General features: G+C 46.3%; 1 protein-coding gene across 2 annotated transcripts in view; it reads right to left on the reverse strand.

Annotated features, from left to right (window-relative positions):
- Positions 1-19642, reverse strand: part of GALM (galactose mutarotase) — a 51775-nt gene that overhangs the window by 1857 nt on the left and 30276 nt on the right. The window contains exons 5-6 of one of the 2 annotated variants that reach the window (XM_044261720.1): positions 763-904; positions 118-163 (exon numbers count right to left, since the gene is read on the reverse strand). In XM_044261720.1, coding sequence (XP_044117655.1) covers positions 118-163; positions 763-904 — 188 coding nt within the window. The remainder of the gene's footprint in view (positions 1-117; positions 164-762; positions 905-19642) is intronic. The other variant, XM_044261718.1, reaches the window with a different exon arrangement.

A 19642-nucleotide genomic window follows, 5' to 3' on the forward strand; every position in this document is an offset into this window, starting at 1 on the left:
AAGACGTTCAGGGACAGATGTCTGGGAAAGGGAGGGCCAGGATTTGAACAGTGGAGCAAAGGCAGAGAGTCTCCTTGAGGTGGGGGCAGTAGAGAGAGAAGTTTGAGCATTAGTTACCAGGAGAAGAGCAGACTCCAGCCGGAAGAACGCAGGGACGCGGGCTCTAAGGGAGAGAAGGCTTTTGACGTTTCCATGGAGTCTAAGTCGTTTCCTCTGCTTTATTTCAAATCCATTTGTTCTACCGACATGATTTGCTGATGCCAAGCATGGTGTCAGGCACTAGGGCAGAGGTGGGGGCTCACAGAGACGAGATGGTGTGAGCAGCTCAGAATTTAGTGAGGAGGAGGGAGAGTGCACACAGAGGCCCACCCTACGCCGCTGCTGGTGAGTGCCCCACGAGAAGTGCAGTCTCTGACTTTCCAAGGAAGTAGACCGGGCACGAATCCCGTGTGAACAACGTACAAAGCACTCCAGAAGTTCAAGGAAAGCAGAGGTGACCTCAGTCAGGAGGAATTGGGCTTTGTCCCAAAAATGTGCTTTAAAGAACAGGCACAGATGGGGAGAGAGGGAGCAAAGAGAGACAGGCTACCAGGTGGCTGCCCTGGGCTAATGGCCTAGTGGGGAAGGGGGGAGACCAGGAGCTTTGAAAAGACAGGGGACGTGGTATTTAGTCCCTGCAGCATAGAAAATGCTACTGATGCTCCTCATATAGGAGGTGGGATCTCTTCTTCCCCACAGAGGCAATAAGTGACAAGAACCTACCGTGCACAAAAGTGCTTTTCTTTAGAGCCCTTCAGACAGAAATTGTGGTCAAAGCCATTGATACGGAACTCCTGCAGGTGTTTTCCAAGCTCCACTGGCTTCCTCAGGTCAAAGGCAGTTCCTTGCACTGGAGCAACTTCTCCTGGTGGGAAGAGGCAGGGAAAAAGGCAGCAGGCTGGAGTACTCTGGCCAGGCTTTCTCGAAAGTGGAGAGGGACTCTATTTCCAGAGCCTGACACCGTGATCCGGTTTAGTTTCTGTCTTTATTTTTAAAAACTTTCTTAAAAAATTTAAGCATAGTTAACACACAATATTGCATTCGTTTCAGGTGTGCAACATAGTGACTCGGCTTCTCTCTACATTATGCTGTGCTCGCCATGAGGGTGGCCACCGACAGTCACCCCCCAACGCTATTACAATACCAGGGACTATGTTTCTTATGCTCTGCCTTTTATTCCTGTGACTTATTCATTCTATAACTGGAAGCCCAGTTTGGTTTCTTTAAAAGTCTTCCTTTGTTCTAGAATAGTATCACATATGTAAAGGTGAATACAAATGCTAGTTAGTTAACGTACTCTTTTAGGGTAAGAAACTACCTTCCTTTCATGTGGTCACGTGGAGATACTGTAGGAACTCAGCTTCTATGCTATTTTTAGAGAATAGAGAGGTAGCACGCAAAGTGGGTCTGAAATCTTAGGAGGCTAAGAACAATCAGGAACTTGTACCCTACCACTAAAAGATTTAAACAAGTAAAAGGAGAACCAGCTTTAGCTGTTCAAAACATTTGGCTCTGCTTTTGTGTGTTCCTAAATACTAACATGAAACACGAATCTCTTATCTTTGAGCAAAACAGAGCAACCTTTTCTTAAACTCGGAGCTGCTGTTCAGAAACAGGGTCCTTCTGGAATGTGAGGCCTGCAGTCTGTGAGCTCACAGAGAGCTTCCAGGACGCCTGGGATCCCAACGACTCAAGGGAGGCCCAGAGGCCTGGCTCACACCATCCTAGCATCTGATGTCCATTATTCGACCAAGAGAGTTTGGGAAGCACACAGAAGAATCCTTCTCCTAACCAGAGTCAGCTTTAGGCGAAACGAAGTAGCATTCTTTTTGAAAACACCCCCTTAAAACCATCTATTTCCTTCGCCTTGGTTCTGCTTGCATGAAAAAGAATTTTTGAATGGGTAGTATTTGCACATGTAATCAATTTATTTATTTATTTTAAAAAGATTTTATTTGAGAGGGAGAGAGAGAGTAAGAGAAAGAGAGCATGAGAGGGGCGAGGGTCAGAGGGAGAGGCAGACTCCCCCACTGAGTGGGGAGCCCAATGCAGGACTTGATCCTTGGATTCTGGGACCATGACCTGAGCCAAAGGCTCAACGGACTGAGCCACCCAGGCACGCACAAGTCATCAATTTAAAAGGTAACAAATGTAAAAGATACAAAATACTACATAATCAAAACAATCTCTCTCATCTTTGTTCCCCACAGATCCAGTTCCCTTCCACAGAAGTAACTGCTGTTGCTTGCTCGTGGCGCATGGATCCAGAGACCTTACAAGGATATCCAAGTATGTGAGTGCGGAGCCATGCACACACACACACACAAAGATAGAGCCTGTTTCCACCTTGACCTTTTCATTCTGTTTGTCTTCAGGTTGTTGTTAAATTTATTCCTATGTATTTCATTGGACAATTCTATATGTATTCATATTTCTATTTTTTTCTGTGATAATCTGTCCATTTAAAATTTCTTTTCTGGCGTTATAATTGCAAATTTATATTTTTCTCAAAACATATGCATTCCATCTATATTACTCTCATTTATTTGTAGAGTCGAGGAAGACAGTAACTTATGATCCTTTCAATTTCATCTGTCTGTGGTTATTGGCCTGTGCTCATTTCTAACTTTGTGCATTGAATAGGTTAGCTAATGCTTTATCTATTTTATTTTTTCCCCCTCCAATGAAGCAGCTCTTGGATTTATGTACTAGTACTACATTTTTCTTCCTCTTTTCAAAATCATAATTTCTGATTTTATTTGTATTAATTTTTCTTTTGTTCTCTTTGGGTTTATTTTGTTATTTTTCAAATATCTTGCATTAGATGCCTAATTAATTTATTTTCACTTTTTGGATTCATATAAGTATTTAGTGCCACAATGTTTTTCTGAGCAACAGACTTTATACCACATATAGGAATTTCCATTATATATAACATCATATCTCCATTTATTATATATTCCAATATGTGCCATGTATATTATTTCCATTATATATAATAATGATATATTATTTACTTATTTTCTGGGTAGTACTAGCTTAGGGGCTGGAATTCCCTTTTTACTCAAGAACTATTAAGAATTAAAACATTTCTGGGCATTTTTGCCTGTATTACTCCTATTTTGTGAAACTACCTGAGATTTTCTTTATGGTGTCAGATATGGTGGACTCTCATTGTAAACTGCATCCTTTATAATTACAAGGTGCCTTCCTTTATGTAATTTAATGCTTTCTGTCCTGAAATCAGCCTTTACTGATACCGAGATTAAGACTCTTGCCACTTTGGCTTTCATTTGCTTGGTTTGCTTTGAAATCTCCTATTTTTAATGTTTCTGTATGACTTGGTTACACACAGCATTCTGATGGGTTTTGCTTTGTGATTCAGTCTGAGAGACTTTGTTTAATAGAGACATTTTATGGCATTACTATGATATATATATGTTCTAATTATTCTTAGTTCTGTCATTACATTTTTTGTTGTGCTTTCTGTGTTTATGAATTTTTGTTGTTGCTTGCTTTTTATTTTTTTTTTAAGAGTTTATTTATTTGACAGACAGGGATCACAAGTAGGCAGAGAGGCAGGCAGGCAGAGAGAGAGGGAAGCAGGCTCCCTGCTGAGCAGAAAGCCCGATGCAGGGCTCGATCCCAGGACCCTGAGATCATGACCTGAGCCAAAGGCAGAGGCTTTAACCCACTGAACCACCCAGGTGCCCCTGTTGCTTGCTTTTTTAAATCTTCTACTATATGTTCTGTGTGTGTGTGTGTGTGTCTTGTATGTTCGTAAGTTTGTAATTTTGTTTTAGTGGTTATATCTATAAATAAGTAACTTCAAAATAATATACTTAATTTTCTGTTTCTTAGAATCCACTAAGCTTTTCTTTTCTCACCCTTTCTCTTTGCTACCTGACTTGGGTTTCTGATGCTTCAATGGTTAAGAATCCTAATAAAGTCACTTCTGTTTCCCAGTAGATGGTGCTAGAGACACAATATAAAGACCTTGCTTTTCAGAGTCAGCCTTTAAACTATGATCAGTTTTGGGAGAATAGTTGAACTTTTTGGTTCAAAAAGTTCAGGCCAAAGGCCAAATCCTGGGTGGTAATGACTCACTCACCTGGGTGCTACTGTCTTGTGAAGTCTGGGTGACCAACCACCTCCCACACTGATTTTTAAAAAGGTTAAATTTTCCTTATGAGACAATTAGTCTGCGAAAAAGCAGGAGCTGTTAGTCGTACCAACCCATAGTCTAAGTATTAACTTGTGTTATGCTTTCTTCCCTGACCTTATATGGTATTCACAGTATTTAGTTCTTTTAACTCGTGCCTGACTCAGAATCTAATCCTTATGACAGTCTCTGTGTAACACTGCACAAGTCGGTCAAGAGTACTTAATTCTCTTGACTTTAAGATGACAAGAAAGCCCAGCAGTTTTCCTGAAGGAGGGAGCGAGGGTGTATTTCAGGTCTGTTTACCTGATACTGAGCCATCCACAAATGAGTGCTTATGTTAACTTTTCTCTTTGTAAAATGAAGCTATTCTCTGCTGCGTTATACATTACAGGAAATATTTGATAAATGATCAATGGTTTCAGGGGGATGGCATAAATAAACGGGCCAAATTTCAGGACACCATATGTAACACAAAGGAGAGCCTAGAGGGGTTAAGACTTCAGAATGGCAGAGAAGCCCTGACTTAAAAATGAGAACCTTGGGATAATTCCAAAATGAGATTTTTGCTAAATGAGAAGAAAAAAAGAGAGAGGATTCCAATTTCCCTTTTGCCAGCCTCATCCCCTGACACATGTACCTAATCATTGGGCATATGGAAAACTTGGAATTTGTCCCCCAGAGTCGGGGGCCTTTGGGCCCTTTCTCGTAACTGGAATGTCCTCTCCGAGCCTACCTCCCCACACCCTGGCAAAGTTGCTTAAGAATGCTTACTCTCCCACACCACTTCCTCTGTGAAAGATTGCGGCCTCCACAGCTAGAACTAATGTCCTTTATTACTTGGTTCCTATCATACTTTGAACATACTTTCTTCAAAACACTGATCATGTTGGGCATAATCGTAGGATTTTATCAAGTTCCTAGAGGGCAGGGATTGTGTCCTTTTTATCTTTATACCTTCTGAGCACGAAGCGAGCCTTTACTTGATTGAAAAATTGATAAATGAATGAAGTAGAGGCAGAAAAAACAGGGACAATTGTGAATGTTGTATCATCCCACGGCCAAGTCAGAATGAAAGATCTACAGGAAGGGCCTTAGGAATTACCTCATCCAGTCCCCTTGCTTTGCAAATGATTAAGACTGGGACCCAGACAGCTAAAGGGACTTGCCCAAGGTGACACATCTCCATAGTGTCAAAGTCTCCAGGCTCCTCACCCCGGAGTGACTTGGTTACCCCTCCCACCCAACCCCCTAAGTGTTCTTGATTCTTCAAAGAATTTGGAAAAATCAATGTGCTATTCTTCTAATTTTGGTCTATCTGCATATGTGACTTTGTGCTTTGGTGCTAAGAATAGAAGATGTCAGAATAGCTCTCTCAGCAATGCTGAGTGTACAGAAAATGAGGCGGAAATGGAAAGGGTGCCCTCAGAGGGGATGTCACCTCACCAGCCTTCAGTTTTGAAGTTACCAGAAAGCCGGGGTGTCAGCAGAGAGAAGCTGTTTTCTGAAGGGGGTTTCTTAATGCTCCTGCAGGCTGGCTGGGTGTGCGCGGAGGTCTGAGCAGCGATGCTCAGTGCCTGGCAGATGGCGGGCTCTGACCCAAAGAGCTGGGGTCACAGCTCTGGGGGCAGGCGAGCAGCCCAAGGTGCCATTTCCACTTCCCCATTCCAAGGAAAGCCTGACTGCTGGTCCCACTGCAGACTCCCCGGAGGTTACTGTCGTGAATTTAGGGTGAGACCGGTCCCTGCGTGGTGGTAGCTGTGGAGGGTGTGGCGGGTGGGGTCTGTTAGAATATACGGGAGAGGGAGGGGGCTGAGGGAGTGGAGAGCATATGCGAAGGGGTGAGTCTAATGACGAAGTTCTGATTTAAATAGGCGGGAGGCAGCTCTTGTGCAGGCAAGGGGTAGGGAAAGGATGGTAGGAACAAGGGACTAGAGGTTCGTGTGGCATCAAAGCATTGCTGGGGCTGAAAGAGACATCTTAAATAGAGACTGTCGATGGCTACAATAAGAGGTGATGACAAAGTCAAGGATATGACCCAAAGACCATGGGACTGACTAACTAAGAAGGTTGGGGAACAAGATCATTGGAAGAGAGGATGTCAGGAAGAAGCTGAGAGTCAGCATCACCAATATGGACAATGACATAATTAGGGGCTATGACAAGACTCGTGTTGGGAGGACAGTGAGCCAGGAACGAGCTGATGTCCACAGGCGACCTCAACTGATGGAGTCGCTCTGGCAACTATAGCTGCCCCATCCTTGCGAGAAGATGATGTCGACCAATTAATTGGAAACAGGACTCTCTAACATTCCAGATCTCCCTCACAAGGTGTTAAGTCTTCCTTTTCCTACTTGCATTCCTGACAGAGTTACAATCACCTGCCTTCTGGCAGCAAAGAAAAAACTCACTGCCTTCATGCAACCCGTGTGCCTTCATTCCTATCTCTTTTCTCACATGAAGGGTTCTTTTTTTTTTTTTTTTTTAAGATTTTATTTATTTATTTGTCAGAGACAGAGGGAGAGAGCGCGAGCAAGCACAGGCAGACAGAGAGGCAGGCAGAGGCAGAGGGAGAAGCAGGCTCCCCGCCGAGCAAGGAGCCCGATGTGGGACTCGATCCCAGGACTCTGGGATCATGACCCGAGCTGAAGGCAGCTGCTTAACCAACTGAGCCACCCAGGCGTCCCAACATGAAGGGTTCTTATATGTATTCTATTATATGGACTTCGGCCTTTTCCCCCTGATAGCGTGGGGCAGATTTCACTTTTCAAAGACAGCCACACCAGTATGTATCCCATTCCACAGGCTCTACTTACAACCTGATGTTGCTATTCCTTCACTGAGGGGTTAAGTCTTTTCCCTACCTTAAACCAGGAAGGACCCTTTTATTTTTTTTTTTTTTTTTTTTTTTTTTTTTTTTTCCCCAATTTATTTATTTTCAGAAAAACAGTATTCATTATTTTTTCACCACACCCAGTGCTCCATGCAAGCTGTGCCCTCTATAATACCCACCACCTGGTACCCCAACCTCCCACCCCCCCGCCACTTCAAACCCCTCAGACTGTTTTTCAGAGTCCATAGTCTCTCATGGTTCACCTCCCAGGAAGGACCCTTTTAACTGCTTTAAGCAACGGACTACATACAGCACAGATGATGCTATGCGATTTCTGAGGTCAGGTTATAAATACAAAGTGGTTTGGCTTGGCCCTTGCTCTCCAGGTTATTTGCCCTTGGAAGCCAGCTGTCATATTGTAAGGAAGCTCAAGTCACACTGAAAGGTCATCTGTGGGATATTCTGGCTGAGAGCCTTAGCTAGGCCCCTAGCCTCTAGCCAGCATGCGAATGAATGAGCCCCAGACATCACATACAGACACAAGCTATGCCTTGTCTAAATCCCTGACCACAGAAACCACCACAAATCATACAGGAAGTGTGGAATAATTTATTATATAGCAATAGATAACTAGTATACTGCCTCAGGATGTTTTCACCCCTTGGCACCTGACTAGTCTTGATAAGAGGTTAATGCCCCCCTCTCCTCCTTTTATTACACGGTCAGAAGGGTTTTTCATTGGTTCTACCTTTTTTTTTTTTTTTTAAAGATTTTATTTATTTATTTGGCAGAGAGAAATCACAAACAGGCAGAGAGGCAGGCAGAGAGAGAGAAGGAAGCAGGCTCCCTGCTGAGCAGAGAGCCTGATGCGGGCCTCGATCCCAGGACCCTGAGATCATGACCTGAGCCGAAGGCAGCGGTTTAACCCACTGAGCCACCCAGGCGCCCCTCATTGGTTCTACCTTAACACTAATCCTCATAATTACTTTTGGGGGAGGGGGGACAAACCCAAAGTTGTTAGCTCACGTATTTTTGAGTAGCTTTCAGGTACCAGATGTGGAAACTGACCTCAGAGAGCGTACAATCTGGTGAAGGAGACAGATAAAAAAATTAACACTGACAGGAGAGTGTGACCAAGGGAGTGAGAATGGCAACCAGTGGGCTCTCGTGGAGCAGGGAGAAGCAGCCCCCAGTGCAGCTGTGGGGGTCAGGAAAGGCCTTCCAGAGGTGGTAACAGGAGCTTACCTTTTTTTTTTTTAAGATTTTATTTATTTATTTGATAGGCAGAGATCACAAGAAGGCAGAGAGGCAGGCAGAGAGAGAGAGGAGGAAGCAGACTCCTTGCTGAGCAGAGAGCCCGATGCAGGGCTCGATCCCAAGATCCTGAGGTCATGACCTGAGCTGAAGGCAGAGGCTTAACCCACTGAGCCACCCAGGCGCCCGGCCAGGAGCTTATCTTGAGGGATAAGTCAGGACTGGCTCAGTGGACAGGGTGCAGGACAGAACAAGCATAGGAATGGACTCCTGTCCCTGTGAAGTTGTATCTAGACTGTAGGCAAGATGCATTTATATTACACAAATCCTAGAGACTCCGAGCTCTGACTTAATTTGGAGGGTAAACGATTTAAGAAACGGAGTAGAAGGTGAATTTAGTCCTTTGAACTCCTGATCAAACACTGACTCAAGTGAAATGGTTTTTTGTAACATCTGGGCATGAACACTCTCTCGCTGTCTGACTGAGAAAATCCACCTGGGGTGAATTTTAATTTAATGCTTTTAATTTCTCATCATCAGAAACAGCTCTTTGCTCTGCCTGGTGCCCCTGCCTGACTCTCTGAGAAGATGAACAGATGGTCATTGCAAGAGTCACTGTGTCTCCACATTCATTCATTTTTAGCCCCTTCCTGGCTGGTCACCTTTCTCTCTCATCTTCACACAATCCAGTGACACAAGGGCAGCCATAAAACCATAGTCCCACCGGACATTCCTTCAGCAAAGTCTTATTTATAATAACAATTAAAAACTATTTTGGGAAGAGAGGAATAAAAACAGAGAGAAAAGAAAATCTGGCATAGAATTTTAAAAAAATCTGGGCGAGAGGAGAAAATTTTTTCCATTTTTTCCTCCATTAAAAAATCTTAAGGGGCGCCTGGGTGGCTCAGTGGGTTAAAGCCTCTGCCTTCGGCTCAGGTCATGATCCCAGGGTCCTGGGATCGAGCCCCGCATTGGGCTCTCTGCTCCGCAGGGAACCTGCTTCCCTTCCTCTCTCTCTGCCTGCCTCTCTGCCTACTTCTGATCTCTGTCTGTCAAATAAATGAAAAAAATCTTTAAAAAAAAAATCTTAAAAGAAATATTTTAAAAATTAAGTATACTATTTGAAAATTATCTTCTATGATTTGTCCTATGTTTTGATTTATAGATGTAAGACATCTTAGGATTTGGACAGACTGACTGACCTTGGGTGAGTTTCTATGCCTCTGTAAGATTCAATTTCTTTATTTATAAAATAGAACTATATTGGTGTCTGCCTAAAACAGACATTGTGCGTTGATTAAGAGAATGATATGAAGGAATCTATCTCTAGGTTAGGACCTGGCACAAAGTGCTGTCTCTCTCTTATACACACACACACACACACACACACACACACACACGCGTGCGCGCTCGCTCTCTCCCTCTCCCCCAACCCCTCCAGAAATAGAGAACAGAGAGAACAAAGAGAACACTTATTCACTGTAGCATAAATCATTGATGCAAAAGGAAGGTGCATTTCTGCCTCTAGGGAGCATTGCCATTTTCCTTTAAAAAAGGATTCTGAGTTTTCTTGGTTTAGATTTTTTTTTTTTTGAAACTTCCTTCCTTAGTGATTTTTAAATCCAGAACTATAGTTTTTAAACTGGTTTTAGAGTCATGCACTCCTTTGAGAATACTGTAAAAGTTATGGGCTCACTCTCTAGGAAAAAGTATTGAAATGTAAAGCGTTCTCAGAACCTCTGAAGATCAGCCATGCACGATTCTGGTTAAGAATCCCTAATTTCCGGGACGCTTGGGTGGCTCAGTTGGTTGGGCAGCTGCCTTCGGCTCAGGTCATGATTCCGGCGTCCTGGGATCGAGTCCCACATCGGGCTCGTTGCTCAGCGGGGAGCCTGCTTCTCCCTCTGCCTCTGCCTGCCTCTCTGCCTGCCTCTCTGTCTGCCTGTGCTCGCTCTCTCTCCCTCTCTCTCTGACAAATAAATAAATAAAATCTTAAAAAAAAAAAAAAAAAAAAAGAATCACTAATTTCCAGGCCGGTGAGTCTGTTCTGCCTGGACCACTACTCCTCACCAAGCAAGTTGCCCTCTCATGACCTGATACTGAAATGCACATCTAGAATGTTCTAGTCACATAACCTCAGGTTACATCAAGAAATGCAGTCTGGGGGTCCCCTGGCAGACTCCTCCTCTAGCAATGCGACAAAGCCTTTGCACAACACATCAGGGCCTCCTTCCGGACTATCTACGATGCCTCCATGTTCTTGCAGGATATATAGTAAACAAATCCATGAAATACTCAGGAGCTTGTCTTCATCTGAGCAAATCAACAGCTTGCGGAAATTGCAGGAAAGTGAAGCATCAGAGAAAGTGGAAATTGCCTCTAATGACAGCTGAGAAAATGGGCACTGATCGTGCAAACTGCGTCCCCCTGGGTCACAGTGGCTAGCAGGAGTCAAGGTCACCAAGGGCTGTTCTCAACCCCCAAGGAGCAGCACCTTTGCTCACTTGCTTGGCAGTCATACTCCAGACATCAGAATGGATTTTAAGAGTCAGGCAGCCTGGATTTAAATTCTTCATCGTAAAAATGTGTGGAGGTTGCTTAGCTTCTCTGAACCTTGCTTTCCCCATCTGTAAACCTGGGATAAGAAGAATATCTCCTTCACGGGACATGTAAGGCACGTAAAATGCTCTGCATTCCTACGCACTGGACAGGAAGTACTCTGGAACAGAGCTGTTTCCATGGGACATGGCCAGAGGTGAGAACAGCAGCGACTCGGGTGTTAGGGAGACTTGGCTCCAAATCCTGACTTCCCAGTGACTTACCTGCTTAGCTCGGCGCAGCCTAATTAACCTCTCCAGATGTCCGTTTCCTCGACTGAGGCATAACTGAGGCATGAGCCCTCTTTCAAAGGGTAGTGAAATGAGCTAACGCGTGTATGTGGCTGGTACACACAGCCAACATTCAGAAACGGCGGCGATGGTGATGAAGATGGGAATAATAGCAGTTAATCCTTACAAAGCTTTTATGAAATGCCAGGAGCTGTGCTATGCACCTCATCTGTAATATGTCATTTAATCTTGGTGACCAATGAAGTAGGTCCAGTGATTACCTTTATCTTACGCATGAGGTTTGCAGAGGTTAAATAAATGATCCAATGTCACAGAGCTAGATTTAAACCTAACCAGTGAGGGTTCAGGTCCATGCTTTAACCACTTTGTTTTCCTGATAATGTATCAATATCAGTATTTAGGCATTCAACATCATACCAAGGATTCACTAAGGTCAGAGGCATTTTCCATTCCCAGAGGAAGCTCCCTCACCTGTCCCCATCACTTTCATCCTCGTGGGGCACACGCTGCCCAAGACTGCGTGCATTGCTAGGGCAGACTCGATCTGTGAGAACCAAGACTGCCTTCCCCAAATCCTCCTGGATCCACTGGGCTCAGTTTGCCCATGGTCCCTCATGGCTCCAGCAGGAGGGGGACAGCCCTTCTGCCTGACCACACAGGAAGACAGTGTTCGGCGTTTGCTTGAGGATTTCAAAAGGGGAACATGTTGGGGCAGAAACGTTTTCCTTGTTCTGCAGTTCACAGTAGCTTGGGTGGGCTCTAACGACAGTGGCAATATTAGGGAGCTCAGGTTCATGGCAGATCCATGGCTTCCTGCTGTCCTCCAAGAGCCAAGCCAAGAGGCTCCCCGGTCATGGGTCACAGGAAGCCAAGAAGGGTGGTAATTAAAGAGAGTCAAACTGCCCTGATGGCCCAGGATCAGAGACCAGAACCAGTAGAGGGGAGAGGGAAGAAATCAGTCCAGCCTTTCCAGTCGGCACCAAGAAATGGCTTTATGTGGGGGATCTAGCCCCTCTGATGTCCATCAGTTCTCCCCTTTCTTGCAAATCGCCCTAAATAAAGTACGATTTAAGTTTCAAGGTACGCACCAGCCTCCCTTCCAATGAGACTCCCCCTACACGGAAATATTGACTGCCACGGCTTTTCACTCTCCTATGGTTTAGTCGGGACATAGAAGGCCTGTAGAGTCAGAAGGAAGGGAGCCTTGACATGCAGAGCCAACCTCCTAGGTCTCATTATCTGCAGGACCTGATCAGTCACCCCTGGTCTGTGTGTTCTGCTGACCTGCATTCGACTCAGTCTTCGCAACTGGCCCTGCCTGGAGGGTCAGCTTCACAAACTATACACTTAGGAGCTGCCCTCTGTCCTGGGAAGAACCCTGGAATGGAATGGAATCTTGGAAGGCAAGATGCAGCATGTTCACTAGGAGCCAGATACAGATATATTCAAATACGAATCATCCCCGGGCTACACCCTGGGGTTCCCTGACCAGGTTACAGAGCTGCTGGCGTGGGGGAGCTTTGGGAGATGGAGCCCAGGGGCTTCAGGGAGCAGAATCCCCAGGGAGTTGTCACGTGGCCTCTCATCTGTGGATGATCGAGATGAAGACAGAGAAGGTATTCTTCTCAAACTGGGACAGACATGGTGAAGCTGGGAGGCAGATGCGCTTGGGGTAACAGAACCAAGAATCTGAAACAAAGCGCCAAGGGGAGGTAGAGCACTAGTTAGAAGACGAAATCAGTAAATAAAGGCAGAGGAGATGGTCCTCCATTTGTGTCCAAAAAAAGCCAGAAACCAAAAAGCAAAGGTCATTGCCTGGCTTTACATTGTTAACTCCAACCCTGGGCACGAAAAAGAATCTTCGGAGGTTCCCTCTCCTTCCTTGTAAAATTGGGACAATCTAGTCCCTGTCCCCCGAAGTTGTTATGGGGATTAAAACGGTTACTGTGGGCAAAGTGCTTAGCACAGGGGACGATGATAATCACGAAGGTGTTAACTAACAATGAATCGGTTCTCCATGAAGTGCTTCGCTCCTCGGCAGTCTGGTTCCAGAGCCTGGGATCTTAGCTGTTGCATTACACTGATTCTCACAAACGTGAAGTCTAAAGACTACAATTCTTACAGACTAGGGAGAGGCAGCCCAGCCACAGCATGTGTGAAAACGACTTCAGGGATGTGGCTGGCAGTGAGCTCGACGGGAGTCCCAGAAAGAATCATGAGATGGTGACAGTTCTTGATAACTTTGTGCCATGCGGGCATCCCAGACGGCGAGCCCTGGACATAGAGAAGCAGAATCAGAGGACCATGACCAGAATGGCCAACTCATGGCAGAAGAAGAACAGCTCTTCTGGAAGAAGCAATGACTTGGGGGCAACAGGACAACTACCTTCTAAGGCCTTCACCCAAGAAGTAGGCAAGATGGAGCTGGCTGTACGTAAACAAGATTCCAGCTCAATTTCTGGAAGGCCTTTCGGACATGCTGACCCAGGAAGGACAGGGACCCTCCTGACCTGGAGGCACCCGAGTGCCTGCGGAACCACAGTCTGGGACTCAGCTTTTCCAACTGAGACCTTCCAAGGCTGTCGATCTGTTGGTCCACCTGATAAACATAATGAAGCAGGTTGTTCCCCTTAGGGACACCCTGTGATATCTAGTTACTTCCCTCCTCTCACTTCGTAAAATCAAATTGTTAGCTTGTCTTACCTAGGGAGTCCGTTGGCAGAAAGCGCTCTTTGTAGAATGACCTATAGAGAGGCCCAGACATGGGAAAATGAAGAGCTGAAGTGGGGAGGGGAGCTCAGGGCGCAGCAGGAGGACAACACGGCTGTTGGGGAGGGGAGCAAAGGAGAGGGGCAGGTGCCCCAAAAGGAAAAAAGGATCAAACTTGAGGCCAGACAGAGCTTTCTTGAACTTTTTAGGTGGCTAGAAAAAGGGGGGACCCAGGACCATCCCTGAGGCTTTTTAGAAACCAAACCTCAGACTCAGAGGCTCTCCCTCAGACCGAGGAAGTCCGAACCTGCATATTAACAAGCTCCCCAGGGGATCTCTGTGAGCACTACAGCACTGAGACCATCTGAGGGAGACCCAGGCTCAGAGGTGTTGCGCATTTACCTCAGTAAAGAAAAAAAGGGGGTGTAGGCTGGGGAGGAAAGCGGGGGGACTGGAAAGAGTGCCTTGCCAGGGGAGCCTGGTCTCCATGGGGACAGCCCAGCTGTGCTGCCAGCCCAGCTGCTCCAAATTCTGTCTGCTGCTTTATCTAGTCAGGTTCAGAAGTCAGTCAGATTTGCATAAGGGAGCCAGCGGTAAGGGGGCTCGTGGGCACAGGTACTCATCTGACGCCTAATTAAGCCATCTTGGTATATCATCTCTAGAATGCCTGTTAGTATTTTAAGAAACAACATAAAGAGAATGATAATTAAAAGCAACACCCTGGGTGGGAATTTGTCTTCATTCCAGTGGCTGGCAAATAAAGCACCCGGGGATTTTTTTTTTTTTTTTTTGAGGTAACATTTCTATAAATTTTCATAGATCACACAACCTCAAAGCTTGTCTCTGCTGCAGTTTTTCCCTCTTCCCTCTGCCGAAGCTTTGGGTTTGTGGCTTTATCTACTGCTGTTTTCTTTCTTTTTCTTTTTCTTTTTTCCTTTTCACTGAGCATTTTCTGATTTTACTTTGACTAGCACTGGGGGGAAGGTGTTGCTTCTGGATATTACATGTCATCTGAAGCATAAAATGCTAAACCCAGTTACATGTGGTATTCAGGTGAGAAAGCAATTTTATACTTCACAGTTGGGCCCACACAAGGCATTTTCATGCAGAGAATTTTTCCATCCTAGACTCACATCAAGATGGCTCCCGGGGATTTGCTGCCAGTGGAAAGTGCGCCCACTGTCTGTCTGCAGCCTTCCCCCAGGGGCATTCCTGATAGACCTGAACCCTCCCATGGTCTTCAGGTTCCCCTGTCAGAGCGCTGGTCAGGTCCCTTATGTCAGGCCCCTTGCGTCCTTCGCTATGTCGCTGCGCCCCAGGTCTGTGACCTGAACGGCTTTGGGTAGTACTGCTCTTAGCAACTCCTCCTTCCTACCCGACAAAACTCCAGCTTTGGATCATCCCACAGTCCACCTTCTCTGCTCCCTACTGGAGGCTCCTGAGAGAACCTGGAGCAAACTCCCAGCAGCACCAACTAAGGCCACCAGATTCCCAGCCACCGTCCTTATACCCAGAACCCTTTGACGAACATTTCACTTACCCTCCACCAGCTCCTCTCCTGGAAAAAACCTTCTCCTGGAGCCTGCATCCCCACCTCACGGAGGCACCCTGTCTTCCTCTCTTCTCAGGTTCCTGAAAGCACCAGTGGTTCCCTCTAGCTCAGTGGCCACCACACTAAAGCAAATGAACCAGAATCTCTGAGGAGGGGCCCCCACCTCAGAGATTCTGGTTCATTTGCTTTAGTGATTTTGTGTTCAAGGAAGCTGCCTTGGTTGGGAACTCCGCACTGGCCTAGGCTCCCTGCCTCTCCTTTTTCACTTTCAGTGGCTCCTCCAGCTGCCAGAGCCTGGCTTCTACCCCCACTACTCTGTGAAATGGGGTCGGCAGGAGCAGCCACCGGGGCCCGTGCACTCTCAGCAGGCCTCCGCAGGGAGAGCACTCTCCGGAGTACAGACACTGTTGGTCACTCCAAGACTTCCGGTCACCTCTTCTCTCATTCCCTTCTACCTCTGACCAGCTCCCTTGGTGCCTTTCATCTAAGCTTTCCTTGCACCTTCAATACCGGTGGTGCTTTCACAAATGTATCTCACTCTCCTTGCTCCTAGGTCCTCACAGACACTAAGAAACTTCTTGCAGCTCAGGGTGATCTTGAGAAAGCCTCCTCCCACCCTTGTCTCTGGGCCCCCTTAGCTCCATGGGCATTACCTCTTCTACTGTCCCGACTACATTAGATTCTTCACTCCCTGGGAGCTTCTCAAGGGCAGAGACAGTGTTTGATCACCCTTCCATGGCCAGCGCCTCAGGAAGCAGGTAGCAATCAGCAGACGCTCCATAAATGCTCGTTGAACTGAATCTAAGTCTGCTCTGAGTACTTGCGTGAATGGGCCTCAGGCCCATAGTGCAAAGCCCACAGTTGCCTCTCAGCTCCTTCAGAATGGGGTGACCTTGAAGGAATGTGCTAGAGCCAGCCCCTGGCCAGACCCGGGGTGGGGAAGGTGGGTGTTAAACACCAGCTCTCCAAGGGTGGTAGTCAGAGCTTGGCAAATAACATCTCTTCTGGCAAATGTACTTGCTGTTAGTCTGAAATTTTCATGGGAGTTACATAACGCCTGGCCAAGTGCTAATTTCTGAGCCTTCTTCCTGCCAGATTTCCACCATACTGGCTCATGTTTGCCAGTCTTGTGGCAGGGATGTGTTCTCCGGCAGGGAACACAAGTACTGCTTCGGGAGTTATTCTGGAACCTCGTAAAACTGTTCTGGGGGCCCTTTTATAGAGAAGGATTGAGTAACGCACCCGGTTGGCGAGTATCATTGCTACCAGGAGAGGTCCTTAAAGTTTCTGCCGTGAATTTCCTTGAACTGTCTAGGAGGGACCTGTCATAGCAGAAACAGCTCCATGTAACTAACATCCCATAAGTACCAATATTCACTTTTTTAGTGTTATTCGAATCCTCTCCTTAGTAACACTAGCCTTACTTCTGTAAGCACAGGCCGTGCGCTCTCCATGCAGATAGGGTGGATCCTGTTTTTTCATTTGTTTTTTTAAAGATTTTATTTATTTGACACAGAGAGAGAGAGAGAGAGAACACCAGCAGGAGGAGTAGGAGTGGGAGAAGCAGGCCCCCTGCTAAGCAGGGATTCGATCCCAGGGTCCTGGGATCATGACCTGAGCAGACGCTTACTGACCGAGCCACCCAGGCACCTGAGGGCAGATCCGTTTTGTTCAACATGGCTTCCCTGGGGCTGGCGGAGTACTGGCACAGAGCAGGTGACCACTATCGGCCAGTGAGGGAGAACAGAAAAAGAAGAACTTGGAGAGAACGCCCACACCTGGACACCATGCTCTGGCTTCCCGCCTACGGTGAGGCCCCTGCTGCTTGCCTGCCCCTGTACTCCACGGACCGATGGCCAGGTCTGGAGTCCTGACTGCACCATGGGCTGGTGGATACGGAAAGGCAACTGCATTCATCTGATGAAGCAGAAACAGAGAAGCTGGCCCTCCAGCCCTCACCCCTGGTAGCTGCTGCTCCTCTAGAGGGAAACTTGGAGAAGTCACTTTCCTTCTGGGAGTGCCGTCTTCCGCCTCTAGCTAGTCTTCTAGCCGCCTTCAGAAAATCAGTTGGTGATGAATTAGCAAAAAAAACCCCCGTAAAGCCACCCTGAAGATTATCAGAGAGAGAATACACTATTGCTCATCTCCAAAACAATGGCTAGCTTATATGATAATACAGAGAAGGATAACCATAAACTATCATTACCTAGAGAGAGGAAGAAAGACCAAACAACCCCTCCCCACCCACACACAAGACAAACCCTCTGCGGACCACAATGAGGTGATCAGCTCATACAGAGCTTTACACAAAATTTGGGGGCCCAGGAAGCCCCCAAAGATCTCTCACCATCTTCCCAGACACCCATGTATGGGTCCTGCTTATGGATATCTGGGTTAGAGGTTCCACGGAGTCTCTGAATCAGGGTAAGAAACTGACAGGATTTCGGAGTTCAGCGGCTATAACCCGCATCTGATGAGAGTTAGCAGATTAGGCTACGAGGCCCCGCAGGTGTTCCTGGCTGCCTCAGGCACGACGTAGCTGGTGGGCAGTAGAAGGGAGACCTGTGCCCAGGCTTTCTGAATCCCGGCTATCCTGCACTGTTGTGTTCATATGCTCCGTCGAAAACAATGTCAAGAAGCGAGAAGAGCGGAGAGAGACTAAGTGTAGGGAAAGGAAGGAGTATCTGTTCCTAGAACATACAGCCTGGCTCTTTCATTTTTGTGTTTAGCATAGTTTTCTAGCTTTAAGCCAAAGAGAGCAAGCCTGGCTCACTTCCAGCTCCCTACTTTAGCCCCGTAACTAAATCCTGATAGATCATCTCAAGCAGACTCGTGGAGGAGAAGATAAGAAAGGGGAGCTCCGGGTACAGGGCGAGCTCTGAGCAGTTTCTGTCATTACACAAACCCTTGAACAACAAAGAATCTATTGTTTCCAGGAAGTGGGGAAAAGATTTCTAAGGAGAAAGTATAGCCTTGAAGAGCAGGGGTTTATGCAACAGAGAAGGGGGAGTTGGGTTGTCCCCGTGGGTGGCAGGTGTGTGGGGTATAAGTGAGGCCTGCTGGGAGTTGGTGGGTCTGGGAGGCAGCTGGTGTGTGGCCTGGGAGCCGCCTAAAAGGTTTTTAAGCTGTAGGGTTTGCAAGCAAGATCTGCATTTTAGATCGACTTTAGTAACCAGACGCAAGCTAGAGCTAAAGAGATTTTTTCCCCCCAGTTAGCTATTTTCCAGATTGATTTGTTCATTCACTGATCCCAACTTGAAAAATCATAATAGAAGCCAGGCAGTGATCTAGGAAGACAAGACAGCCTAACCAGGATAGTGACGACGGAACTAGAACCACATAATCAATAATACACACTGAGGAAACAGATTCAAGAAATACTTAACGAGTTAGAAATCAGCATGCCTTGATGATTACCAATACTGGGGGGGAGGGGAGACTCAAAGGGAAAGAGGAAGTGGACTGACGGATGGTTGAAGCTAATATGTCCGGAGGATTTTGGGGGCAGTGAGTACTCTGCGTGCTATCACAATGATGGACCCATGACATCACCCATTTGTCCAAGAGTGAGCCCTAATGTGAACTTTGAACTTCAGGTGACGATGGTATGTCGATACAGTTTCATCAAGTCATAACAAGTACTCCACTCCTGTGGGGATGTTGAAAAGGGAGGGGGGATGCTGTGCCTATGTGGGGGCATGGGTATATGGGACAACTCGGCACCTTTGGCTCTATTTTGCTGTGAATCTAAAACTTCTCTAAAAAAAAAACAACACAGTCTTAGTTTTAAAAAATCGGCAGCACCTGATGACTAATACTAGCGGGTGGTGGGAAGTGGGAAGCCAAGAAAGAGGACACATGCTGATGTAGGTTTGAAGCAAGTATGATGCCCAACATTTCAGAATCATAGAAAGTCTAAAGGAATTTTCTGTAAGAAGCTCCAGAATGACTGAAACATGTAGATCAAAACAGTCTTTATTTGCACCGTCTTTGAACCGGGAGACGACTTCGGAATTTGTTATTTCTCCCGGGCAGAGAATTGGACTTGCCCTAGGGAAGTAATTATAAAATTGAAGGAATTGTAGGCTGAACTCAGAGAGGGTGAAATAAAATACAAAGGTTTTTGCTGGGCCTTTCTCCACAGCCTCATGGTAAGCCTTTCGTACCAGAATTCTAATTTTGTCAAAACAGCGTTGCTTTCATGTAATTTTAGAAGGCGCTTTCAAAAATCAAGAGCAGCAAGA

This window comes from Neovison vison, chromosome 8 (assembly GCF_020171115.1).
Source record: "Neovison vison isolate M4711 chromosome 8, ASM_NN_V1, whole genome shotgun sequence".
NCBI classification, from domain to species: domain Eukaryota; kingdom Metazoa; phylum Chordata; class Mammalia; order Carnivora; family Mustelidae; genus Neogale; species Neogale vison.